The 27,964-nt window shown below is 39.3% G+C and overlaps 1 protein-coding gene across 1 annotated transcript in view; it reads right to left on the bottom strand.

The window, feature by feature from the left end:
• DCLK1 (doublecortin like kinase 1) overlaps nt 1–27,964 on the bottom strand; it is a 228,443-nt gene that overhangs the window by 13,245 nt on the left and 187,234 nt on the right. Inside the window, exons 10-17 of the mRNA XM_015851967.2 lie at nt 27,514–27,633; nt 21,480–21,626; nt 17,060–17,193; nt 16,285–16,362; nt 15,590–15,686; nt 13,633–13,713; nt 6,741–6,854; nt 981–1,054 (exon numbers count right to left, since the gene is read on the bottom strand). Coding sequence (XP_015707453.1) covers nt 981–1,054; nt 6,741–6,854; nt 13,633–13,713; nt 15,590–15,686; nt 16,285–16,362; nt 17,060–17,193; nt 21,480–21,626; nt 27,514–27,633 — 845 coding nt within the window. The remainder of the gene's footprint in view (nt 1–980; nt 1,055–6,740; nt 6,855–13,632; nt 13,714–15,589; nt 15,687–16,284; nt 16,363–17,059; nt 17,194–21,479; nt 21,627–27,513; nt 27,634–27,964) is intronic.

Raw genomic sequence — 27,964 nt, 5'->3', positions numbered from 1 at the left:
CATCTCTGCTGTTTCCTAAATGTGGTTAATTTGCTGGGTTGGTTTCTTTTCCGAATACCTCACAGCTGAGTCTTTAAAAGTAGTGTTTGAAAACACAAGAAACTTATAAAAATCTTGTTAGCGATCAAAACCCAGCTCTTGTGAGTAATAATGAGGAAAGAAGCCAGCAAGTAACCACTGGGTGGGAATGGCAGAGCTCTGATTGATGGAGGAGGTGTGGGCCTGGGGTGGGCTATGGAAACAGAACCCTCCTCACCCCTCTCCAGCACAGCCCCCCACCCCAACCCCCCCATCACCATACGGGATAAGCCAGCTCACACAACCCTGGCACAGTTACACAATGAGGAAAAATATATTTGGAAGACTCATGCAATATTAAAAACAAAAAAACTCAAAGGAAAAGAAATAGGCACCAGAAAGGTTTTCAAAACAAAATAGAAAGAATGCATCGTTAGAAACACAAGCTTACCAGCACATACAATGCATTGTATTTCATTGAACTTGGGAGAGTTTCTAAGTGCTCTGTTCTGTAAATGCATTGTTCCATCTAAGGTAAGGATTGTGTTCGGTGGGTTTAAAATGACAGTATATAGCCCCACGTCTCAGTGGGGAAGGAGAAGGATATATGCTGAGAGCCTGTTGCTGCTCCTGGTGCTTAGAAGTGGGGAGGCAGATGCAATAGGGGTGCACGCTCCAGCATATCGGGGTTTTCTATATACACTGTCCTTTTAACTAGGAGGGAATTGGTACTGAGCATGTGCAATGGAGAGAAAGCTGGCGATGTGGGTGTGAGGGATGGGTGAGGAGAGGGAATGAGGAGGTGTGGCATCTCAATCAGGATTCAAACGAAACCAATAAAGCAGCATATGGACCGGAGAACAAATCAAAAAGCATGTTTATCCACTGGAGGAACTGGTGAATGGAGACTGCCAGCACGTTGCCATGGAAACACTGACTGTGGGAGCTGCACCAGCGCATACCTTATCCAATACATTCCTGGTTGTTGGTAGTAGTCCAAAGACCCTGATCTCTTGATGGTAAACCCGTGGTCCAGCTGAGCAGAGAGAAACGGGGCAACTCAGTGGATCAGCATTAGGCTAAAGAACTCAGACTCCAGAGCAAGCGTCCCTGCTTAGTGTAACAGTTACTGCGTTCAGAAGGCACTTAGCTAACATCCTACAGCTAACGCTAGAGAGAGAAAGAAAAAAAGTAAAGAAAGAAAAGGAAAAAAACACTAATTCTAGAGCCTGTCCTCCTAAATCAGAAGCCAATTTATTCAGGCTAAAACCGAGCTTGTGAAATAGGTTACTTAATGCATAATGCACTCATGTAAAAGTCTGACCAATATCTCGTTACCTCCGAAGACAGAAGTGCCCTTTCAAGTTGCACATACCAGTAATGGAAAATTATCTTTCGCAATTAAACGGAGTGGTTTAATAATTTACAAAAATGCAGTGCAACCATCACAGGGAGAGGGCTAGACAGACTGCACCAGGCTTAAATTAGAGTGCTTCATAATCATGGAATGTGCAAAGATGAAAAGAATCAGGTTTTGATACCCCATCAATCACGGTAATTCATTTCTAAAAATGCGTTAACCTTGGAGAGGGCTCCTTGGAGCCATGAGTAGCATTGTTTGTCATTCCAGCTTACACCTCATGCTCAAAAAGATAACAGTATGGAACTATTAGGTTTAAAATTGCACCAATTAAAGTCAAAATGGAAATGAACTTAACGCCGTGTCCAGAAAAGTGTGCTCCTGATATGATTTTAGGAGTAGAAATCTCTGAAGTTTGGTTTATCGCTAGCAGAATAACGTGCATGAGAACAAAGAAAAGAGGCTGTTTTCTCTGACCCTCCTGCACTGCACAGCATCCGGCTGAGGCACCTTTTAGCTGAGTTAAACGGGATTTTAGGGGAAATGTCTTGAGACAGACACTGCCCACTTTGAATCTGAGAGCTACAACGCTTTTCATGTTTTGCCCTATGAAGAGAAAGGGCCATTTTGTGCTCCAGTAAGAGCGTGGCGTGTATTTACACGCTGGTAACAGTTTCTGGTTCTAAATGCAGGAAAGCAGTTTGACACATTTCTGGTTACCAGCTCCTCAAAGGGTAGCAGGGAGCTATTGGCAATTTCAAGTTTTTCTTGATGACTATATTATGAGTGTAGAATTTGATAATTAATTCCTTTTTGTTAAAACAATGCCTGTTCCATCTTATTTAGAATGACTTAAAGGACTTTTCCTGTTTAAAAACAGGAGAACCCTGTAGTTGTGGTTTATTTTCTGTCTGCTTACCTACGCTGGTCTGCCATTGCCATCTACTGGCTGCATGGCATACTGCGTACAGAATGCACAAAAGGGACTTGGCTGAAAAAGTAGATCAAAATGACCACTCTAAAATACAATAGCTAAAAGATAAGACAAAATCGGGGGATTTAGCTGTCTGGGAAGAGCTCAAACAGTTTAGTCGGTGTGGAAATTATTCCATAAAAGAAAAAACAAAAACCAGACTAAAACAGAGATACACAACAAGCCCACAACAATACAAACAAAAGATAAGAAGTGACATTCAAGTCACAGGTTCATCTCTAAGCCAAGTAAAACTAACAGGCCAGACTTGGCTTCTCTTCCATACCAGCCAAGAAATCCCCCTGCTAAGAATCCCATCTGCAAGGTTTCATTTTGCTTGATGCTCAGCAGCAGGCACGGCACTGACCCACTGCTGCCCTCCCCTTGGCAGCTGCAAGAGCCCCAGGTTGGCAGAGAGCTGCATGGACTTCCCAAACAGCTCTCTTCTTCTGTCCTACTCCATTCCTGAGAGTCTCCAGATGGAATTTACTCCCATTGCCAAGACAGAGACCTCAAACAACCTTAGCATTTCATTATCATTAGTATTTTCCTCTGCCTTAAAGATGGCCAAAATACAAGCACAGAAGTGACAACATAAAGGCAAAGCTTTAACAGCTCAGACAGGAACACAAACTGAACGATGCTCAGTTAATATGCAGAGTTAATGTCACACCTCTGGATTGCAAATTGTTCTTAAGAAACAACTTTGTCTCTCAGTCACTTTAGGCACCTCCACTAAAACCCAGCACGTCCAGACACAGGACATTGCTTGGGAAAAGTGGGACAACATCCCTAGTGAATTGAATGAACAATTCTATCCCCAATTTTCAAAAAGACCTTTTAGTAAAGGCCTATTTTTATGTTTTTACTGAAGTGTCTTTATAAACACCATCATAGATCTAAAAAAGATTATTCCTATTGGAAAGCTGTAGGAGAAACCTGATCCTGCAATCTTTTTGGCACACACTTACTGCTAACATGGTAGTTCTGAATCAGACTGAAGGGACCAAGCCTGGCAGCCTGTATTCCACACTGAACAGAAGTTAGTGCTTACAGCAAGAATAAGGTAACTGTAGTGATCTTTCTCCCATACGCTCTCCCATCAGCAAGCAGTGGATTTCAGGGACTTGTTAACAACATTGCTGCTCTAAAAGCTGGCTTTCCAATTAAATTTTTGCTGGCAAAGCTATGTTGGTTTAAGGGATTTTTTTTTCCCCCAGCTGACATAGTTATGCTGGCAGAACTTTTAATGATGCATTAATGTATGAACTGAAAAATCTCTTTGCCCGTGTAGTTAATTTTGTTTGAGAAATCAACTCCTGTTACACCAGCAAAGGAAGTTTGCTGGTTATGCACAGCACGTTCGTTCTGGTAGTGTCCAACCTGACAAATCCTTCCAAATATGGACAAGCTTAAAGTCTGGACACATGCATGAGAAGTTGTAGGATGAATCTGCCCTGGGTAGTCAGAGATAATTATTACTGAGGATTATTACATTAGCAAGGAAAACTTAAACCTGAGCAAAAGGAGTTCTTGGATGCTGCTGAAGGAAGCAGTGGCCAGAGTACATGTATATAAAACACACATGGCTTCATTTTCTCTTCAACAAGCTGACCACAAACACATCCTTACGAATGTAGTTTTGTATCAGAGCAATATGAACTTAGTTTTCATGTTAGAGTTTTAATTGGTGCATATGATAAATACTGCTTGAGATCTCTGAGGTGTGTTACTTCTTACCACAAAGGAAAACAGGCATATAGCATTATACCAGTGTGAGGACAAATTAAGAGCTAAATACCACAGATTACCTATCTCTGTACATAAATAGAGGTATAAAACTCAAAATAATGCTAACACTTGTAACTATTAAGTAATCTATATAAATATATGCACATATTAACACATTTTCACAAACACACAGACACAGATGTGTTACATAATATATAGAATGCCTCTATATATTATATACACAAGCACTCTCTTGAAAAGTTACAATAAACATACAGGCAGGCACAATAAAATGATATTTTTGTAGAAAATATACTTAGTGAAAGTTTTTATAGCTGAACAGTATGTTGCAGCATCTGTATATGCTTTGAAAATTCTAAATGTAGAGCAGGCTTAGTTAATAAGATTTACTTTCATGATATTTGATATTGCACAGTTAAAAGGCAGATTCCCAAATGTAAAACCCTACTGACATGCATGTCGAATGTGTATTACATACGTTTTCAAACAACAGAAACAGCAATTAAAGGTTTTGTTGTTTTGCTTTTGACTAACTTATTGAATTAGCTTTGTAGAAAATACATACGATTTCTTCTTATAATCATCTAGCCATTCTTCACTACCTAAACACTAAAAAGGTCTGTCCTGCCCCATCTCTTCCATACTTTTAGAAATTAGTTGACATAACCTAATCAAACCACATTTTGTATTTTGCAAAAAATACTTGAGATGTTTCTGCTTTATAGCCCAAGCTGCAGAATTCATCACTCTAGAGTATCAAGTTCACCCATAGAGACAATGAATTAAAATAATTTCTTAAATTTCCAAACACTAAAAAATAAATAAAAGCCATTAAAATATAAATTAGCAAACACTGTTGGTTTTTGTTTTGTTTTTTTTTTTGTTTGTTTTTTTCTGATTTATAATGTTTTGCAGTGGAAAGATTCACCATGGTGCCTTTTTCATTACTCAGCTATCCAACTGCTGTAAACAATTCCTTGGCAGAGCAACTGGGGCAAAGAAAGAAAATAAAAGAAGACTGTGGGGAAATTAAACAAATAAAGGAGGCGACGGATGGATGAGGACAGAGGCATCATTTCTTGCTTCTAGGCTTTGAAGTCATTAGCATGGAGGGTCTGAGCAGTAATTCTCATGGACAAGCGTGCTGGCAGTCCATTCGAAAGGAACGAGGTTTTAGCTAGTCTATACAGAACATACCTGCAGTTCAGATGAGCAATGGGTATGTGATGTTTTAGTTGTGGGAGAGCTGTTGCAGTATTATTGCTTAAAAATGAAAATAATAATAATAAAAAAGCTGACTATGTTAGCTGATGACTGAGAGAATCTAAGAAAAGCATGAGGAACAACTTGCTTCCATGTTGAGGAAGTTTAGGGTTGGAAAAGAGTAAAGAAAAAATATGAGAGGCACAGCTTGAAATTTTAAGTACTTATACCAAGTAACTTTGAGAGAGTATCCATTCTGCTGTACAAACAGTTCACACCTGTGAGCCAGATTGCATGCGCTGAGCTGAGTTTACTTCATGCTGATTTAACTCACCACTGGAGGGGCTGAGCTGAGAAACATGAAAGTGGAAACAGTACAAGAAAGTGTACATGTGCACTCACATCACCTGCAATTCATGGAAGCTGGGAATGAACACTGAGTAATTTGATATGGGAATGGTTATGTTTAATGTGTCACTTATTTTTAGTGACTGTTTGGAGCATTAACATTGCCATGAGTAATAAAGAAAAGCTTACAAACACAGGCAGATGTATCAAAAATGTAAAGGATGTGCACTATTTAATGGGATTAGTATGAATAATCTTAGAAAACACTGAATATATTCTCTCTGTGTGTATATCTAATGCATGTGTTTATCTCTAGGCAAAAAAAAATACAAACATGTGATGTATGCTATGCTGAGGATGCCATCAAAACTTCAGTAAAGCTTGGGCAAAAGTTTGGTCAAGCTTAGCTTCAGAAGCTCCAACACATTCTAACCTGGAACATCCAGACTGCAGCGGCAGTGTGACAGAAGACAGCAAGGAGCTCTATTAAGTTCTTCTGTCTGGAGGAAAGCAGCCTGCAATCTGTATGCAGCTTTGGCATCTAACAGTAGTGTGTTGATGCTCAGCTAAATATGAAGTGGCTAGACTAGAATCAACTCCAAAGGTAGCATTTTTTCCACAAGAAGTGAGTCATTATATCTCTCTTTGGTGTCTTCAAAGAAAAGAAGCTAAGGTTGCCATATGGGTTTGCTGTTACAGTTTTGAAGTAATTTCCATTCACTGTAAAGTGATGCTGTCCTGCTAGAACTTCTGTGCTGCCTCAATCCATGTGATGATTCTGCTGCCAAGTAAAATGTAATGGTCCCATAGATCAAATGTTCAGCCTATGTACATCAATGTTAGATCCAACAACCTTCTGACAAAATGTGAAAGTGTGCATAATGTTATATCTCCTAGGGCTATTAAATAACAATGTGACTCACAAGGAGAATCAATGGCAGAATACCAGTCAAACTATGTTTATATTAATTGTTACAGCTACCTAAAGACTGACCCTCTCTGGTTTCTTTTGGTGGCATGCCCTAAACACACACAGTCCTGTGGGCACTTATTTAAGTGTTTCATCTGTGTATTTCAGATGCTTACTGCTATGACAGAAACTCCAGCTGCTGTGCTGTTCGGCTTAGGGCCTGAGTTGAAATGCTTCTTTATCTTCCCAGCTACTGATAGCTGATGTTCATTCTCTGGGAGGCCATCATCCTGTGAAGAAACAAAGTAAAACAAAACTTCAGAGAGGAAAGGCAAGATAAAGGAATTGCCAAATTATTCTGCCAGCACCTATTGATACAGAGAAGAAATATAAAACTGTTGGGTCAGTTGTTGTCTCAGATCAATGTAAAGTATTTATAGGATGAACATCCTATTATGTAACAAACCAGACTCTCTTTTCTTCTATACAAAATATCTTTCTCACGAGCTTTAGGTTAAGCTAATCAATAATCATCATTAAGTATTTTATTATTCTTTCCACTAGGTAGCAACTACCACTGCCTGCTTACTTGTAGGCGCATAAATACCACAAAGCATGATAAGCTCAGGACTGTTTATTCTTCTATTTACTCTTCAAACGTGTTTAAAGGTAGTGAGCTCAGACACAGAAGGAACCCAAGAGATTACAGAAACCAGAAATTTCTGGCTTGGTGGGACGCAAAGAAAGATTTCCTGATGTCCTGTGAAACACCAAGTTCAGAAGTGCTGTGTTTTGTCTAAATTCTACCTTTTAATACAAGAAAAAAAGGAAGATTTACTGTAGCAATGTGAGGGGAATACTTTAAATCTCAAGAAATTTCAATACAAGCACGCACTGGTTATTTGTCAAAATCTAACCTTAGACAAGTCACCTTCTAAGCTCTGTCCATGGCTTCCCCAGACAGCTATAGCGTAAGTGTGTATAGGAATTATTTGAGCAGTCATCAAGGTGACATGCTGAAGGACTGTGGGGTTGGGAGAGAAGAGCTCCAGCTGTGGCTCAGTGAGCTGCAGGGAAAGGCAATACAGGCAGAGTGGAAACTCATCCCAGGGCTGTGGTGCAGGTGAGGCAAGGTCTTCATGAACATCAGGATGTACCACTGAGGTATGACCCACTCCATGGGTTGGTCTGGGGTATCTACTATGCGTCTTCCTACACAGGCAGGAAAGCAGGAGAGGGCTAAAGCCAGCTGTGCTGGCCTTGTTTTCCTTGCAAAAACACACATTTTATCAACTTGAGAAAAACTGAGGGAAAAGCAAACACAGGGCTACTGGGCCAAGTGGAGGCTGCCATGTTCTGCTGCCATTTGTATCAGCTGCTTGAGGGACCCAGCCCAGAAGCTGTGCAGCCTGCTCCCAGCCAACAGCTGACAGCTCCAACTCCTGGTATACCCATCTGCTGTCCTCCACATGGAAGCAGAACCCTTGAAAAAAGAAGTCTGCAGTTTGCCCAAGTCAGCAGGTTGAACTGAAGCCCAGAATAAAAAAGGAGCTTTTTAGAAATGGCAGACGAGGCCCATGTGACTGATTGAGCAGTGTAGAGGGAACCAGTAGGTATGGCAGCTGAAAAAGCCATGGCTGATGAGATTTCCCTGCTAGCAGAATAAGCAGGATTTCAGGCGATAATATGAAGAAATGCAAGATATCAGGTGTCTGGTCATCCATGGATCTGATAGCCATCCACTGCATGCAGCTATCAGCAGCTGAGAAAGTTCTTGGAAGTCCACTTAAAGCACAATTCTACCAAGGTACATAGAAATGAGAGACAAGATCAGAATACAGAGAGATTTCAGACTTTTTTTTTTCTGTCTTTACAGTGACTCTGAGTGCACTTAAAGAGTTACACAATCACTGCAGTAAATCACAATCCCTGTGAGCATATGGGAACTTTAGGGAGGTTGGTTTGGGTTTGTAATTTATTTAGTTTGGGGAGTCTGTGTTTAGAGATCCCTCACTCACCCCTTAACAGAATGTCTCAGCTGGCAAAATTTGGTCAAGTGCACACAGCTGCAAAACAAAACAGTGCAACCCAGTAGCTGATAATTGTCTAGCACTGGGGAGTCTTGGCTTGGTGCATATGACCCCTAAAAATAATCTGCTTTCCGCCGACCTTGCCTTTCCCAGAAGAAAGCCTATAAAGTGATCTCTTCTTCACTGGAGGGAAAAGAAAAAAAATCATTCTTTTGGCTTTCTGGACAATGAAAGTCTGCCAAGGTTTCATGTTGTCTTGTCAGAAGGCTAAATTACAGAAAAGATAACAGTTACCAAGACTGGGGTAATATTTCACTCGTGAAGCACCACACCCACTGTTCCAGTGGCATCGAGCCAGAGATGACTCTGGGATCCAGTTTTCAGAAGAAAACTTCATCTCAGTTTATGAGATAGCATAGGTATGCACAGGAATCATTCTACAGTTATTATATTGTTCAGCTACTGCTGGTGCTACACAATGTTTACCAGTGATCCTTTTTAATTCCAAAGCACTTTGTAAACAAACAAGCTAATATATACTAGCTGGCTCCTGGAGTCACTTCAGCCAGCAATAAAATGGATAGATATTGAGTGTGAGAGATGACAGTTCTGTTTAACTGCATACAAAATAAATAAATAAAAAGGTAGAAAGTAAGAAAAGCAACCAAACAGCAGGGTGAGTTGTAGAACTAGAGAACAGGCTAAGTATTCCTGACAAGAATTTCATCAGGTTGCTGTGATGGGAAGGATGCCGGCCCCCAGGGAGGTTAGCAGTGCTCCTTCCCCTATCTTAACCCCCATCTACATGAAATACTTCTTGTAGTGGGTTAGGACCACGGAATTCATCTTATCTGTAGCACTCAGGTCAGGAGCTTTTAAAGATGACTTGTGATTTTTGGTGCTCAGTTCTGGGAACTTCAAAGGGTTGTGAATTTTTGAGAACGCGGAACTGCTGGTGCTCTGAAAGAAGTGCTGTCCTGTAATTAACAAACACTCTTACCGTATTTGCACTATTCTATATGTAGAAAACACTCTCACTCAAAGGAAGAAAACAAAAGACTGAACAATGTTAAGGACTGCCAGACTCCCACTGCCCTGACACACTGATGCCTTTCTCAAGCTGGTCACAAGAGGTTTACTTTCCAGGTCTGAATGCACCAGATGAAGAGGTCATTATATAAATAAAAGCAGAAAAGTAGAGAAAATAAAAGTGCAGGAGAAGCTTTTTGACTCTGTTTCCTTCAAGGGTTGCAAGGCAGTTTTTCTCTGGGTAGTGCCCTAGGGTGTGACCAAAAGGTACTGTAGCTGCTGAATAAGAAATAGCATTTTAAATACAATTTCTTATGAATGTTAAGCTTATTACTATTTACTGCTTGGTTATTCATTTTTTTTGCATTGAAATCTCCAAGGCAGACTGGTTAAGGATACACACAAAGGCTACAGTTTCCCTAATTCTTTTCCTGCTGTAGTGTGCCATCTTCTTTCTCCAGTAACAGCACAGCACATTTTATATTGATTATTTTAACAGAGAAGGGTTTACAGAATTCATTCCGTGCCTTTCAGTATTCAGTGCTCAGTGCCGTACAAAATAAATGAGAAAATATTTAGACAACAAAAACAGAGTAGATTTGTCCCATATCTTGCCACTGGTGTACTGCAGGTTATGTAGTGTTATCAGTGTTTCAAACATCAGACCTCAAACTTCCAGCTACCCTTACAATTCCTCTGCACAAAATTCCATCAGGTAAAAGCTGGGGTCCCAGTAGGGGAAGTATAAACTGATGGATTTGTTTCCAGGTCTAAGTGTACTGCATTTGAGAGACAAATTCAAACAAACTAAATCAAGGGGGCAAAGAACTGCTGCTGAATTGCATTTTGAATTTGAGGTCTCCATCTGTGGCAGTGGCAAAGAGCCAACGTCTTTTCAGGTTTTGTTTTTTTGAATTGAAAACAGCTGGGATATTATTGACATAGGAACTGCTTAGCTGGCCTGACTCTGACCATAACAAGTTTTGCAGTTTCCAAGAGGATTCCAGATATTTTTATAGCAAAAACTGAAACTGAAATGAGTGTTGGCTCCTATTGAAACTGTCAAAGTACATTCCAGGAATCTCAGCAATTTACCAAGTAATCACATAGTAAGCAGCTATAAAGTGGAACGGTTATTTACAGTCTACAAAATGCTTTTATATGGTGTAAGCAGTTAGAACACTTCTATCAAAGGTTTGATCAAAGGGAGAAAATGTTTCTTGGAATTGTCAAAGAAAACAGATGCCTGCTTTTCAATCCAGTTGCCCTATCCAGAGCTTTATCCGCAACTTTACTGCTATGTGAAGAGAACCAAAATAAGAAAAGGAAAAATAAAGTCCATAGAGAACTATTCTAACAGGTTAACTGGGGAAGTTATGTGTTAGATGGAAACTCCAGGTGCATTTTGCCCTCTGGAAAGGAGAAATTAGTTTAAGAATGTCACAGAAAATTGCCCAGGTAATTAGGACACATGCATCACGGGGAGGCTGTGTGATGCCCACAGCTGGCTGGATGTAACACCAGCGTATCAGTCTGCCTCTGCATGCAAGGAGCCTTTCCTTGCCACATGCTTTTCAGACCCACTTGAGGGAAGTGTCCTTTTCATAAAAGCATTTAAGCACCTGTTTCAACTCAGCCATGTTCTTATTTCTCTTGAAGTGAACTAGGACTTTAATGCCATCTATGTAGTTAATTTTATTCCTAACATTAAGCATTTCCATGTGGCATGCATTGAAATAGGAGCAACCTTTGGAATGTGCTCAAACACTTTCCAGAACTGGTCCCAGTGCTGGCCCTTCTTCCAGAAAAAAATATCTGCAGGATACATACAAGAATTCAAAAGAGGTTTTGATATGTCACCAACTATCACAAGCATATTGCTGAAGACAAAATATTGACTCATCTGAGTTCCCAAGAGCAACACTTGGACAGAAGAGACCTCTTGAAAGCTGGACAGAACTATCCTAGAATACCTGCTTCAGTTATTGATGGACAAAACTGCTACAGGCTTTGATCGCAAAGAACTACAATCAGCATAAAACTACAAGATGTGCAGCAGAGCAAGACCAAAGGTGATTGAGACTATCCAGCTTCCAGTTCCACTTGACTTCTTTGTATGTAGTATTTCATAATTAGTGCACCAAAATCACTGTCCACGAAAAAGCACGGTTAAGAAAGGCAAATAGAACTTGCGTTTTCCTTGGTATATCATTCAGTTTCTGCCAACCAAATACTTAAGAGCTTTGTGAGCCAGAAATTTTATCCAGACCACAGCATTTAACAGGCACCGATGGGATCACCTTCCAAAAATGTATCAGCCTCTCTTTTGAATCCATTTATACTTGGTTTCCAAGGCACCCTCTGGCAAAGGGATCCACACGTAACTCATTGCACAGAAACCCAAGAATTCAACAAGGTGCTTTGGTAGTGAGAACATGGGGTTGGCTACAAAAGCTCTTTGGTTCTGGAAGACTTCAGCCACCTTCTTCCCATTCCTCCTTGCAGGAACCATTAGCGAGCACAGGGAGCACACCATCATCTGCACACCAAAGTCACAAAAATGGCAATTCTTAATGCATCTTGCTGAAATCTCTTCCTAAGGTACACCCTGATACAGAGGGTGACTTGGCCTCTCTGCAGCTTCTGACCAGAAACCTTCTATCTCTTCCTGAGCAGCAAGTCAGAAATCCCCATTCATCCTTCTCCCATGGAGATAAAGAGACACTTCAGTTACCAAAAGTCATTATAAATTGTGACAGAACACTGTGTCCAAGGACAGTACCTGGCACCGAGGAAAATTAGTATTTCAGCTTCTTGAATGTCATCTTTAAAATGAAAAGATTTCCATCACACGCTGTCCTAGATCCTTTTGCTCCTTGTATACGGCAAAAGTGGTCTGCCTGATAATATCATTTATAATAACAACCATTTTAAATGGTTTGGACAAGAAGGAAGCCTCCAGGACTAACGAATATAAACACTTCAGTGACTGCCACTGTTGTAGGCTACATGGAGGACACTTCTCAAGAAAAAAGATTAGCCTCTGCTCTGAGGTTATTTTATCTTTGAATTATTAGAACAGTCTTTTGTTGCAATAAATCGTTTGGATACAGCAGCTCAGGGAATCCGTTAACTGAAGGACAAAATATTATTCTAGTGAGAACTGCACACTCCAACTTTTAAAAAGGAAAATGAAACATTGTTTCTTCCTCCTGTTTTATATTTTCTCTTTCTCTCTCCCAGTCCCAATTTTATTTCTTCCTTCTTCAATCTTCTTTCCTGAATTCAAATCTGAACTTTCTCCAATTTTTATTTTTCTTTCAACCAAATATTTTAAGACATATTAAATAGTCTGAAATAATTAACAAATATTAAGTAGTTTCCCTGTCTCAACATGAATTAGAGACAAATCTCTTTATTCTCTGCCAGATTTATCCTTATGCCACTTCCCGGACTACCACTTTTATGGCAAACATCCGGTCACTAAGAGATAAGCCAGGATGCATAAATAGTTATTTTATGGTAACCAGATTAAATGGATATGGCTGCACATAAATATGTGTATATTTCAATGTCAGAAGTTACATTTGATGCTAAAGGTCTCCCTGTTTCACGCTGGATCAAATAGGCTTATCACCACAGACTATATTTCAATAGCTCTTAATCACGACTGTCAGATTTTTGAGTCCATTTCATTTTAGGAGAGCAAAATGTGCCATTGAACCCACAAGCTGATTGTTAGAGGTGTAAATTTGTCAAATGAGGTTAAGATACGCTGAAAACCTGACCCAAAATATTTCAGAGAAGAGGGAGCTGAGCATGCATAAAAAAGTGAATACTCAATGATAGACGATATACAAAAGCAGCTTGTAAACTAGCTTATTTCTGGTTAAATCTGTAGTATCTTTTGGAACTTGATGGCTCCAAAAGGGCATAGAAAGGATGTGTCAAACAGTAGTTCAAAGGTGCAAACTTACAGACAGCATCTACAAGCTTGAAAAATACTTACATTAACCCATGGATGTTCAAGAACTTGCAAGGCTGAGAATCGCAGATCTACATCTACTTGAAGCATCATTGTGATAAGCTCCTGAGAAATGGAACACTGGGTCAAACACAGTTTTTGAAGAACAAATCAACGAATTTAATTCACTAAAGTACTCTTCAGCTGATTATAGAAGAGTGCTCGGATGGAATGAAATACCATCTTCAGAAATGTATTAGCATTATTAAAAGATCGACTGTGAACTTCTGAACTTCAAGCTGAACTTTTAAATCAGTATCTAACAGGACCTTTAAAAGCAAGAAGTTCTGAGTTACAGTTCTGTAGCCACTGTATAAGAGAAAAGCATTTAATGCATAATGATACAAAACAGATGGTAGCATGAAATTAGGTTAGCTTCCCATTAAGAAAAAGTCAATTCCTCTGCAGGAAAAAAGCCAGCAGATTTAGAATCTTAAGACCTTGTATAAATGATATATATTTAATATAACACTCTAATACATTATTTTTTCAGACTCTGATTTCCTCTGCAATTACCTAGTTTTCAACTAGCATGCAAATGAACACATAATTCCAACACTGAATGGAGCGCACAGAAAATAGGACTGCAGCATGACTGCAAAAAAAGGGTTGTCACCAAGGACCAAAATTAATAATTCTTAGCAACAAGGAAAAAAAAGTTAAATGAATAGATAAATGCTTCAAAATAGAAAATTTAGTATGAACTATTTGGAAGAAGGAGTTTCAAAGGAAAACACTGTTGGCAAAAGACTTGCAGAGCTCTCATTATTGATGGCCCTGGACATGGTCCTGGGCACCCACCCTGCTCTGGTTGTCCCTGCTTGAGCAGGGGTTGGGCCAGGTGACCTCCAGAGGTCCTTTCCATTCTGCAGATATGCAATACAGCTGCTACAAAACAATTATATAGACTAGAGGACTTACAACTCTCTGATCAAATTCCACTTGTGAAATTTATTAATTAACAAACTAGACTACCAGTCTGATCACCATGTATACATCTGCAAGAGCAGGATGTAACCAGCACTGTATAACTGAGATTCAGAACTTAGAATGCTACTTTCATTACTTACATTCACTTCCAGATTTCAAAATGCTTTGCAACTAAACACACTGAAATAAATAGGAAGATATTTTTCTCTGGATTTGCCTTACAGACTTCAGAAGTAAACTTGCATAGCATTCACATATTAGAGAAACTGAGCAGCTAACTATATGTTGACCAAATGAACAGTTTTTATTTGTGTGTTTTTCTGTGTGTTGATTTTTTAATATACATACATGTAGTACATTTCTCTCTGCATATATATGTGACTATAGTGAATTTCAGATCCCTAGAATGTCTGTGAGAGAACCAGATACAGGATCTGTATCTGTAAAGTGTTGTACCTGCTTTAGCACACCCCAGGCTCTAATCCTTCCCCATCTTGTATCAAGAGGCTACCCATGAACGGGTGGACAAAAGTAGTCCATATTTCATACCATAGTGACAACAAGTTACAGACAATGCTTGGCCTGTTTCACTTACAGAAAGAAACGACAGATATATCATTTAATGGGATTAATAAGGGAAAATAGCTTCCCTGTAACATTATTATATCATATTCAAAGGCTCCAGGTAATGCATACATAGTCCCAGGGAGCTTTCAAGCTAAGAAGGAGAGATCAAACCAACTTACTCATAATTATTTCTTGGTCAGTAAAGAGTGCTGATATCTCTGTTGTATGAGACATCATAAAGAGATGGGGTCCATTGCAGGACCACCTAAACAAACTGACAGTGACCAAATGACAATTCATGCTTGGTAACACAGAAGAATTTACAGATTTAGCAGGAGATGTATAAGAGATGTCAATTACAGCACTTTGAAAAGACAACAGTCATTATTACCACAGGCACTGGGAATAATACTGGAGAATAAGTACCATTACTACATAAACCTACCTTTGCAGAGTCAGAAACATTGTCCCAGTATGGAGATGGAAAATCCACCTGTCCCATCAAAATCTGATCAAAAAGAACTTCTTGGTCATCTCCACTTCTGTAAAGTAAAAAACAGAAACAACAACAAAACCCACAAAGGCATTATTTCCAGAGCTTGTTTTAAGAAGGTTCTTGAAATTGCTTTTAATTGGAGATTCCTTAGTGTGCTTTAGGAAGCTGTTTATCTTCCCCTCCGAATGCAGGCACAGGTGTGAATGCTGAGGTCATTAAAAGAAAGCTCATTTGGCACTTTCTTTCTGACCTACTTGTCTTTAGGACTGTCAACCCCTTTGCAATTGCTCTGAAGGGGAGAAAAGATCTGACATGCCATTAAGTGGTTTACATTTTATCAGTCTTTTACAGTCCACAAAATAAGTTTAGCCCACGAAAGATTTTTATTTCACTATGTATTTTAAACATCAGGCAAAGGCACACAGAAGCCATAATAGAGGATCTTTCTTTGTAACATAATTAAGTTTAAACTAAAATAAACAAACATGAGACAGAATGAAATCACAAAAATTTATGGGATTTGTGGAAATCACTATGCACAGCATGGGAAATAACAAACTCTACAAGCAGAGAGCTCGTTTAATGCAGAAGCAGCACAGGGACCAATTCACAGCGCAAGGATGGTTGAAGAGATCATTCCATACCCACGGAATGGAGGAAAACCACAGAGCAGGATGTAAGTAATTACACCCGCTGCCCAGATGTCCACCTTCAAGCCATACCTGTAAGTGTGAGAGATGTGGTTAGAGAAATCTGATGTCCAGGAACTACAGTACAAGATCAGAGGAAATATTTTCAGAATCATTTTAAACTGAGACAGGGGAGGTTTAGTTTAGATATTAGGAGGAAGTTTTTCACACAGAGGGTGGTGATACACTTGAACAGGTTGTCCAAGGAGACTGTGGATGTCTCATCATTGGAGGCATTCAAGGCCAGGCTGGATGTGGCTTTGGGCAGTCCGGTCTGATGGTTGGTGACCCTGTACATGGCATGGAGGTTGAAAGTAGATGATCCCTGCGGTCCTTTTCAACCCAGGCCATTCTATGATTCTATGGTTCTATGGTTCTTTGGTTCCATGGTTTTACGAATTGTTAAAACCTTCTTACATATTCTTATCTGTTCTTTCACTATATTCTATGGTTAGTAGCTTAATGTTGAGAAGTTCGAAGCTAACCATGAATAATGAAACCTCCCTACATACAAATTCAGCACTGCTTCAAGTTGGTTTCAGCAAGACAGCCTCCAGAGTTCCCTTCTGACCCACCTGTCCTACGAGGTATGATTCAGAATCATACTCAAGCTAAAGCATCATAGAAATCCTAGGTGCAAAAAACAAAATAATCTGGCACAATGTGCCAAAATAATCTGGCACAACTCCACTGCAAACAGAACAGTGAATTCTCACTAGAATTTATTTACCCAGTTTCAGCAATGATTTCTGGAGCTACATATGTTGGGGTCCCACAGACAGTATATAGAGGTCCATCCACAATGGTTGCTAGGCCAAAGTCCCCTAACTTCAGGGACTTGCTTCCATCTTGGTGCTCATATACCTAAATCAGGAATAAAATTCAAATGTTTAAAAGAGTTCTACCCAGGGAACTACTATATGATTTATTAACTGTCTGAAATACTCCTTTTGATTTACAGTCTTAGTTCTCTTTCTTGCACACAACATACTTACCAGCATGTTTTGAAAATTCATACAAATAAGACAATTTCTCAGGATTTTTGAGAACGAATTACCTTACTACTTGGCAAACAAAGGATGTATTTCCTCTAAAAAAATAAAGTTCAAAAGCAAAGGTCTGACCTTCCAGCAGCAATGTTCCTAAGTTGACTACCCACTGATTGCCAGTTCGCAGTGTAGGTGTTCTGAGTTTTTAAGTTTTACTTACAAAGAGCTTCAAAGGCTCTTGCAGACATTTCACTTTCTTAGGCAACAGTGAAAAGCAACACAACTGGTAGCAACAACAGAAGCTTCTGTGTGTACTGAAGTGACAAGATGCACACCTAGCTGGGCTGCTTCACCCAGAAACAGCCCTCTCTTTGGATGGCTGCCTAACACCAGTCTCCTAGTGGTATGTTCCCACCATCATCAATGGACATAGACTGGGCTGATAATGAGAATGCCTAAGAATCCTGCGTTAAATACACATAGTCTTTACAGAACGTGATATTTGGGAGCTTTCAAGGGTTCAAAGGGAGATTAAGAAACAAGAAAAAATAGAAAATCACTGAAAGTATACCATTTGAAAATCTAGCACAATGAAAAAGAACAAACTCAAACCTACAAACACTGAAAACGTGCAGAAAATGCTTAAAACAAAGACTAAAACTTATCTAAATTATATATTATAAATTATATTATTATGAATGTGTCTTTAACCCAACTACTACTTTGGGTTCTTGCTGCCTGTTTTGAAACTGTTTATGATACATGTTAATGCTATTTACCATAACAACAGCTTAGAAAGCAGAAAGGGTCTTGGGAGTGCTTCTTAAAGCAGATACATCATGCTACTATTTTGAAACCCAAATTAAAGCTTCATATAGTCTGGCTTGTCCACAGTGATACCATAAAGACAATCAGCAGTGATGCCTGAGAAAATGAGAAGATATCACACTTTGTGATCAAAAACAACATCGCCCCTAATAACCACCCCAGTCAGCCCTATATCAGAAATCAGACTTATGTACAAGTCTGTACAAGAACAAAATCCTGGATTTTTTTCCTTAAATAATTCAGTGCTTCCTGCAATGGACCCTTGAATGGTTCACTCAGCGCAAAAATGAAATGCTTGGCTACATTATAAAATATAAAATAAAATAAAATACAATAAAATAAAATAAAATAAAATAAAATAAAATAAAATAAAATAAAATAAAATAAAATAAAATCCCATGGCCATGCATCTCCTTTATTACTGTTTGTCATTTGGGGGTTTGAGAGGAACCCCCCACCCCCGCCATCCTGAATCACCACTACCATGTGACACAGTCACAAGCTGACATTCAGAATACACAGAATTCTTTTCCTTTCCTTATGTTATTTCCAAAAATAAAGCTGGATCTTTAAAAGAACCATCATTTTGATACAGATTCACATTTCTCTGCTGCTAAACCAGAAGAAAGATGGGCTTAGAGAAAAGCACTGGGGAAAAAAATAAAAAAGGTAATTATGGTTTTATTAAAAACACAGATTGTTAAATACATCTGGTTCCTGAAACTAAAGAAAGTGCTCCTTGAAATGGCTGTAATAAATCTAATTTCAACAACAGTTTTAATTAAAGGCTAGAGACTAGAGCTTTAAATATTCACTTGCTGAAAAATATAAAGTGTTCACTTAGACATTAAGAGCTGAATTCAGCCTAATTAGCATCTCATATTATATTTCATGCTGTTATAAAGATTCCTCTGAGTTGTGCTGACCTACTGATCATCTGTAAGTTTTCTCCATTAACAGACTGCACCTTATATATATACCAGAAATTGTTTATGGAAAAGGCTTGTTTGGCAACATTTACCAATGGAGGAAGTTTGGTACAGTGCATCTTCTTGTACTTTGCTCCACCTGTTTTTTTCACATACTGCTTTCCTTGAAAAGCTATTTCACTTGACTTGTAAAGCCAAAGAAAGTAACTCTTCCTTACCCTGTTATAACTCCATATAAAAAGGATCCATCTTGAAGCTGTGGTATGTTTCTTGCCAGTCAAGGAATGTGAAAGATAATTTAATGCTTGTGTTATTCAGAACAAATGCCATATATGTTCTACTGCATTTAAATACCAAAGGGCAATTAAAGAAATGGAAATTAGTGCAAATTACCCTCTATGTAGTGCTTTCACTGTTTTAACTAAGCAGTAAAACTGTGTAATTGTACAACACTAATTGAATGCAGCCACACATAATTGTGTGCCACCATATGTATCCTATTACTATAAAGACTGTCAGTATTTTCTAAGCTGCTCTTGTGATCACTGCAGATGGCAACAGTCAAAAAAGTTGTTCTCTAGGGTTTATTATATGGCTATAAAGACATCCCATGACTTGACAAAATAAACATGCTAAATAGCAGCAATTATGAAAAATGTTCCAATTAAAGCATGGAAGGCACTCCCTAGAGAATAAAAAATATGCATGTTGGTAAAAAATCACAGATAATCAGCATGCCCTAAAATCTTGAATGCTGACTGTAAGGCCAGCTTTTCAGTGTTCTATAGATTCCAAGAATATAACCCTAATGGCAGTATGGTGATAGAATAAGTACCCATCCCATTTAGCAGGTAAGAAGATCAAAGTAGGACCTAAGAAACACATGAGGCCATGGGCAGTCAATGACAGGGACTGACTCAGAAATCAGCTAAGCCTGTTTCAAAAGCTCTCTTCCAAAACAATTAATTTCTTTCAAAGACTTGATAAACCTTAGAGAATTAATATAATTTGTCAGTCAAATGCTGGCTTTTATGGTTAGGATGTTGTAAAGAGTGAGGTCCTGAATACTCACTGCTCGGTATCAATTGCAGTGTAGTACCTCTGCATACGTACAACATAGGAAAAATCACTCATAAGCAGTTTGGCTACAGTGCAAAACAGGATTATCCCTGGTAGTGGGTATTTCCAGGGATGGCTGGCCTGCAAGATTTTATTCTCTCACTGTTGTCCCCACCTCCTGTCAACTTTCCTCTCTTTCCCATAAGCTTCATTCTACTGCTGTCAGGAAGTCAGAGACATCTCAAGAAAATCCCCTACACCAAGACATTACTGCACATGCCTTGTCAAAGCATTAATGAATCCTGACGTGTGATTGCTGTAACTTCTGCATGCAGCCACCTGTGAACACTAAGAGCTGCTAAAGGAATATCGACCATTGGTTTCTAAGGAGATTTCTGCACAAGTTTTTAGCAGTATCTGCAAAATTAGGCCAGACTACTTCCTCGGCCAGAGATATGGAGGTATCTATTGCTAGAGGAATCTCAACTATAAAAATCCAATTCCCTGGAATTCTGTCAAGATCTACCTGTGACAGCTTTCCCATAAAACCTCCTCAGTGTCAAGCAGTACTAAATGCATGGCAGACAGCACACAGATGAGAGAACTGACATTCTAGGTCTTGTTAACATTGTTTTATGCTTGTAGAAGAATTGGGATATCTCTATACTGGAACATGTCAGCAGTAATTAGCAAAAATTAATTTATTGGAAGAAATGGAATGAAGTCAGATTGAGAACACAACTGCTGCATTCAAGAAAACAAAAATCTCAGGAGGACTAAGCATCAGGGTATTATTTTCATTGTCTTCAGTGGATAGGGCTCATACAGATTCAGTGAGGAAAAGGCAAAATTTGGCTGTTTGTTTAAATAAATGTCTATAGTGTTTAATAGGATTATTTGGGAGAGAAGGATTTGGAAGTGTCTTCCCACTTCTGCTCTGATTTGGGCACAATGTTTATACAATCTTGGTAAAACTGAGCTGCTGCTAATTGCTTAAACAGCTGCAGACATATGGAGTGGTCTATCAGGGACACCACTCCTTTGTATTTATGTGAAGTCTGAGATTACACAGCAACTCACTGAAAGTTCACTTCTAGTGATCACTAAAATCATTCCGTTGCTGTGTCCTGGGGAACAGTCTAGACATACCAGCTGATGTTATGGGCTTTTTTTGTGATGGTTGTTAATCTTAGGAGAGCTTTACAATGCTAAGATTAAAACTAAATGATTCAAAAGCCTGAAATAAAGTGCGTATCTGTAAAGAGTGTATCTGGAAGAAAAACATACACCTTCTCTTACACACTCCCAAGTCATCAACAACACTGAAAGTTGAATTTTCACTCACCAGGAGGTTCTCCGGCTTGATATCCCTGTGAACAATGTTCAGGCTGTGAAGATATTTGATGGCACTGGCCAGATTGTAGACCATTGCACTCCCATCCCGCTCTGTGTATTTTGTAGAAGAAGTGATGGCATCAAATAGATCTCCTCCCTGAAGCAAAATGACCACAGCATATAAGTAATGTTAATTGTGTAATGACTGAAAAAAAAATTGAGAGAACATCAAGGGGTACCATCTGTGGAGGAGGAGTGAGAAGCAGTGGTTTTCTGGCTTTGGAGGTTGAGGCTGAGGGGAGACCTCATTGCTCTCTTAAAGTACATGAAAGATGATTGCAGTGAGAGCGGGGTTGGTCTCTTCTCACTGATGACAGGATGAGGGGAAATGGCCTCAAGTTGCACCAGGGTAAGTTTAGGTTGTATATTCGGAAAAATTTCTTTACAGAAAGCACTATTAAATTACACACTGGATTAGGCTGCCCAGGGAGGTGGTTGAGTCACCATCCCAGGTTGTGTTTAAAAACTGTTTGGATGTGGTGCTGAGGGACATTTAGTGTAGGGTTGTTAGTTAAGGTACTATGGTTGGGTTGTGATTGGACTCGATGATCTTTAAGGTCTTTTCCAACCTGAGCAATTCTATGATTCTATGATTATATGTAATGTAATGACATCTCCCATGGCAGAAGCTGAACATATTGGAAATTCAGCACCATTTGCCACAGCTCAGTTGGACTGCCATAAGGCTGGAGTCCCCATTGCAAACCACTTCCACCTGCTGATGCTTCTGTAACATGTTCAGCACTTGCCAGCCTTTGTGTTCTGGGTCCCTGTTGCAAATTTCTGGCCTACATATCTGCCTGTCATGATCCTGTATACCATCTTGCTATTTTTATTATAATTGCAAACAAAGTGACACCACATTTTTGTGTAAAGCCTGCCTGAGCTCCAGAATGATGAAGAAACTCCTAATAACACTCAGATCAGCTACCTGCCATTTCTTCTAGCAAATAAAATGTTCAAAATGTACACTTTAGAAAGGGATTTTCCTGCAAAAGATGTGAAGGTTTTGGTTGTGAGATGTTCTTGCAGCTAATACTGAAAACTCTTCAGTATATATGGTGAAACCATACTGAAAGACATTTCAGAATTAACATCAGTAGTTCACCTTAGCTATAAATACAGATGGCAACGTCTGGTCAATGTGCTGTCTAGTTCAGCTGAAATGTACTTTTGGTGAAAGAAAAAGAAGAAATGATGGAATACAAAGCAGAAGTTCACAAAGCAGGACTTGAGGCAGCCATCGCAGCTGGATTACTCCGCCAGGGCCAAGATGGCAAGCAGGAGGGAGAACGTGTGAGTGTTTGGAGAAAGACTAAAAAAAACCAACAAAAAAACAACAATAAAAATCAGTTTAAAGAAGAGATTGAGGTGGAAGTATGATAGAACAGAGGAAAAAGCAGATTTCTTTTGAGAGGCGTTACTCACTTCTGGCCTTTGGCCAAAACCAAAGCAGCACCATAAAGGAAACACAGGCCAACAACAGCAAAAAGAAAAGGGAATGGATAATTCTGCAAAAAGAATACCAAAAACGCCTCTGCAGTCACAACACAAGGGGAAAAAATACAAACACAGGAAACTGCATAGTGAAGAAATGGAATGTACTTTCGGATGGCAAGAGAAAAGTCACAGCTTTTGCCAACTCTCATGATTTTATTGTTAGCCTTGAGATATTTGGTGGCTTTTTTAAGGCTCAGCTGCAGGTTAGTAAAACACTGCTTTCAATCAGAGAAATAAGGAGCAAGGAGAAATGAAAAAGAATGTTTCCAGAAATCAAAGCTATAAAGAAAAAGGTACGAAAAGGTAACCACTAAAGGCTTGAACCTGAGAAAACTACTTAAATATAAGTATTACTTAAAAACAACACAAAATACAAAATCAAAACTACAGAAAAATCAGCACTGTTGAGATGCAGCTGAAGACTGCCAGCGTGGGTTTATTCCCACTGCAGATGCCAAACTCCAGCTTTGGAAAATGGTTGCAGCCAAACACTGTCAAATCTGGACTACATCAGAACCTCCTGCTCTGGCTGGTGACTGATGAAGATACATCAAGGTACATAGTGTGAAGGAAAAGGAGGAAGAAAAGGGCAAGTCAAACCAGATACAAGATTAGAGAGAAAGGCCAAATATTTGGCAAAAGTACAATACCATGTACTTCATGGTATTACCTGATCCCTAAGTATTAGATATCAGCATGTGGCAAAATATGTGGGATAAATAATCTATCTTCCCAAGGCTCCTTCCTGTGAAGCCCCTGTACCAGCTGCTTTTTAACATGAGATCGTGGATTAGACAGATCTTTGGTCTTATCTAATATGTTCCAGATGCTCAGGAGAAGTGTCCATAACATCAGCAAAGGATCTGTCTCAAAACAAAGAAAACAATCTGAGCTGAGATGTGAAGGACAAGAAGGACAAGAAGCTGAGACTTAGAAAGAGAAGGGAAAATTTCAGTTGGAAGTCAGAAGAAAAAGTGCAAGGAGAACTCAGACTCCAGATAAGAGAGGATGCAACATACATTGAAAGGCAGCCAAGCCAATGTGAAGCAGAATCGTTTTCTCCAACAAGTCATCTACTTAGTGAAGTTTCTCACCTGGTAGTCTGGAAAGAAAAGAGTGCTATCTTGGGTGTTAGCCTGTGAGACTCTCTGCAGTTAAAAGAGAGGTGATATCCTGGAAAGAGTTAACACAGCTGACAGCTGTATCAGGCGGAATGTTTTTCAGACTTTGCCGTCCCTGAAGAGCACTTTACCTTGCAAGGTTCTGCTTAGCTGATTCACACAGCAGGTCCCTATCATTTATTCAGACACAAGGGGTGAGCTCAGGCTGACATTTCAGCCTTAAATCCTGTGTTCAGGAGTGAAATCAGACCAGCACATCTGAATGCAGTTTTTATCATCTGTGCACATGAGGAAGTATACTTGGAAGTACTGTAACCAATTATTTATTTATTACCTTGTTATGTAAATGAAATAATCTCTCTCTTTTTTTTTTTTTTCTCCTGCAAAAGTGAAATCATATCCTGGAGCAGTAAAGGAAACTCTGTAATAAATCTTGCTTGTTAAATTGGCCAAACCCCTGTTAGGTTTGAATAACAATTTTGTTTCACTGTGTAAAGAGGCAGTGTGCCAGAAGCCAGGTCTTTGCTTCCTTTTACAAGCACCACTTGCAATGTGTTTATATTTGTATTTATGAAGTGCTTTTTCTTACACTTTACAAAGCAATGAATGGCCTAACTGCCACGAGGTGAGGGCGGTATTTGCAGCAGTCCCTTCTGTCAAGCATGTTACTACCAATTAATACAGGGTGGCATTAACCGAAACCGTGCTCTGCAGTATCAAGCCATTTCTCCCTGCATTTCTTTCCTGTCTGTGAGTTTGATTTAAACTCAGCTCCTCACAAGTCAGTCAATAACAGATGGTTAATCAGTTCTAACAGCGCACGTTATGAAATGGTAACAGCCAGCAATTGGTGAATTAACAATTAATGTCTTCCCAGAAATACCTTCCCTGCTGCCCACAGATTATAGCAAGGCTTTATTTTTTCCTAATTAAATATTAAGGAATAGATGTTTGCTTCATAGAAAGCAAACTTCCTAGGATATTTCTTCTCAGTTTCTTCTATTATTCCACATAAAAGTAAAGAACATGAGAACAGTGCTCTCTAGGATACACGAACTATATAAAGTCAAGTATGCCCTTCTAACGCGTAAATAAGACTATAGATATCTTCCTATTTTCAGCAACCCTGAAGAGAAAAAAAGAAAGAGTTCTATAAATCAGTTTTTTTTTCCAGAAGATAATGGATGGTTTTCTTTATATAAATCTTTTAGGGTAATCATTTTGCAAGAGTTTTTGGTTTCTTCCTCTTTTATTACGCTGGGTAGAACTTTGATTAAAACTTCGCTGGAGACTACAGTTTGAACATTTTTCAAGCAAGAATAGCACAGCAGGTTGCACCCATAAAACTGGCTATGTGCTTAAGTCTTGGCATGTTAGACAAGGCACAGCTTTTCCTTCTTAGCACATCTCATGGGGCCAAGATGAAAGATTGATTGATAGAGACTGAAGTGGTGGTTACACTAGATTACAGTGTTGTGTGAGAGTACTTGGGGCACCCTTGAAGATGCAAGATGTCACGGACGCTGGTAAAAAACATACAATAGCATGGATCTCGGTGAGATTGCTTACAATGTAAAAGAGACATAATTAGAATTAAAATAGTGCTAGATGGTTAATGGCAGCTGTGCTATTTTGCACTGCACTTCCAACTGCACTAGAAGGCTGTACATATGAAGAAGGTGGGAAAATTCTTCTGGGAATGTCTACAGAGAGGCTTTCACAGAGTAAGACTGTAAGCATTTTGCTCTTTTTTTAGGTTTTCACTTCTCCAACAGAGACTAAACAGAGACACTGAGTACCGCATTCATTCCTTGCCACCAGCACATCCTAGTGCCATCCACCCATGGCCCTACCTGATGGCCCCTTGCCTGGCAAGACAGCACCTTTGCAGGTTGCAGATAAGTGCAGTGCTGCACTGGAAACCTGGCAGCGTCACTGCTGCTGCCAGAGAGCACAAGAAAGAAGAGACCAAACAAAATACTTTTAATTCTCCTCTCTCCCCTACTCAAGAAGTTCTTGAAGTAACACACGGACTTGGGATCAGCCTACCGAATATCTCAATGAGGGGCCTACATTAAGAGCATCCCTAATTTCCACCTACAGACAGCCCTGCTCTCCAAAATCTTACCACCTCTGCTGGTGTCCATTTCTCACCACAGATACAGAGCATGCTTACAGAAGGTGATCATGCTTTTAATTCAAGTGGAAGTGATCCAGGTACCAGGGTTCAGAGTACCTGCCTTGCTCTCAAGAGCTGAGCATACTTAGACAGCAGGCCTGCACACAAATGCTGCTCCACAGCAAGGGCTTCCTTATTGCAATACTTTCCTTAAACTCTTAAATCAGTAGATTTCCCAGGTGTAGGCCTGAAAGACTGTCCCAGGAGAACTTGCTGATCAAGACACAGGAGAAGTGGATGCTAGAAAGATTTCCTTCTCAAATAGCTGAGGAAGGAAGGATTGCTATTTCCATTATGAATGTGAAAAACAGGTGTATTCTGTTAAAATAAGTATGGAAGATAACATGACCTCAGTGATTTTCTGTTCTCATTTGGATAATTTACTCAAAAGTATTTCACCACCTTTTATGCACAGTGACATACTGGTGTATTAGTATCAGAACCAAGAGCTAAATTCAGACCTCATACATTGTGATGTTGACAGTATAGGGGCAAGAGATGACCTGGATGAAGTTTCATAATCTAGTTTGAATAAATAAAATCTGGAAGTTACAATGAAGAAATAAATAGGGCTCCAAATATAAAATACTGCATTCACAAAGTTACTTTTCAGAACAGAGCCATGCTTTAAATAGGTTCTTCTCCTTCACTTTCCCCCTTCCTGCAGCTGAAATTTAGACTGTTATCAAGGATGCAAACCTGACAATATGTTAATGTAAATCAGTGGAGAAAACAGTCAAGTAATATTGTCTATATTTAGCATAGGTTCATAAAATTTGACATTAAGTAAACACTTTTTTATCAAATAATATTGAATTTTTGATATTTACATCTAATCAGAGTGGGGGTAATTTCTTTTCACCTCATGGCAGATGCCTTTTGCTTAAGAGGAACTTTTAAAGGAGAGTACTTTTGAAGGTGTAAGTAAAACTGGTAATTTCCAAAGTACTGTTCACAGGGCATTTCTGAGCATGGCTGACAGAAAGGTAGATGCGTGCATATTTCAAAGCTATAAAATAATCTGAATGTGGGTTACACATCTTTCAGTAGGGAGCAGGACAAGACCTATGCATTAAATGCATCATAACACAATGCTGTGATTTTGACTAAGCTTTAGCACCAGTGCCATTTCTGAATACGGTTAAAACAATTTTTAGCAAGCAGCTTAACTCCAAAACACTCACCTTTACAAGTTCCATGACAAGGTACAACTCAGTTGGCATGTCCATCTCCTCAATCAGAAGCACAATATTGGGATGCTTGACTCGTCTTAAAATGGACACCTCATTCTGGATCATGTGCTCCTGCCACACAAAAGAAATTTTCAGTGATTACATATTGGTGGTAAAACCTTTTACTTCCATGTACAGAGGAAAATGCAAAGAGAACTGGGACCTGCATGGATTCTTAGGGTTTGTTTTTAAAAGGGATATAAAAGGTTAGTGCCTCTGGCGTACAGAAGAAGGCAAGGGGTTTGTGTGTACCTGCACACAACCAATCAACTGAAATCAACACATGCACCTTGGAAGTTTTTTATACTGCTACTCCAAGGGTCTCAAGATGGCTGGCTGGCAGGCAAAGGCTTGAGTCCAGAAGATAAATATAAACAGTTTCCCAAACCAATCTCTCATACAG

Source organism: Coturnix japonica, chromosome 1, assembly GCF_001577835.2.
Source record: "Coturnix japonica isolate 7356 chromosome 1, Coturnix japonica 2.1, whole genome shotgun sequence".
In the NCBI taxonomy this organism is placed as follows: Eukaryota; Metazoa; Chordata; class Aves; order Galliformes; family Phasianidae; genus Coturnix; species Coturnix japonica.
Note: the sequence above shows the minus strand (reverse complement) of the source record. Positions and strands in the feature narration are given on the sequence as shown.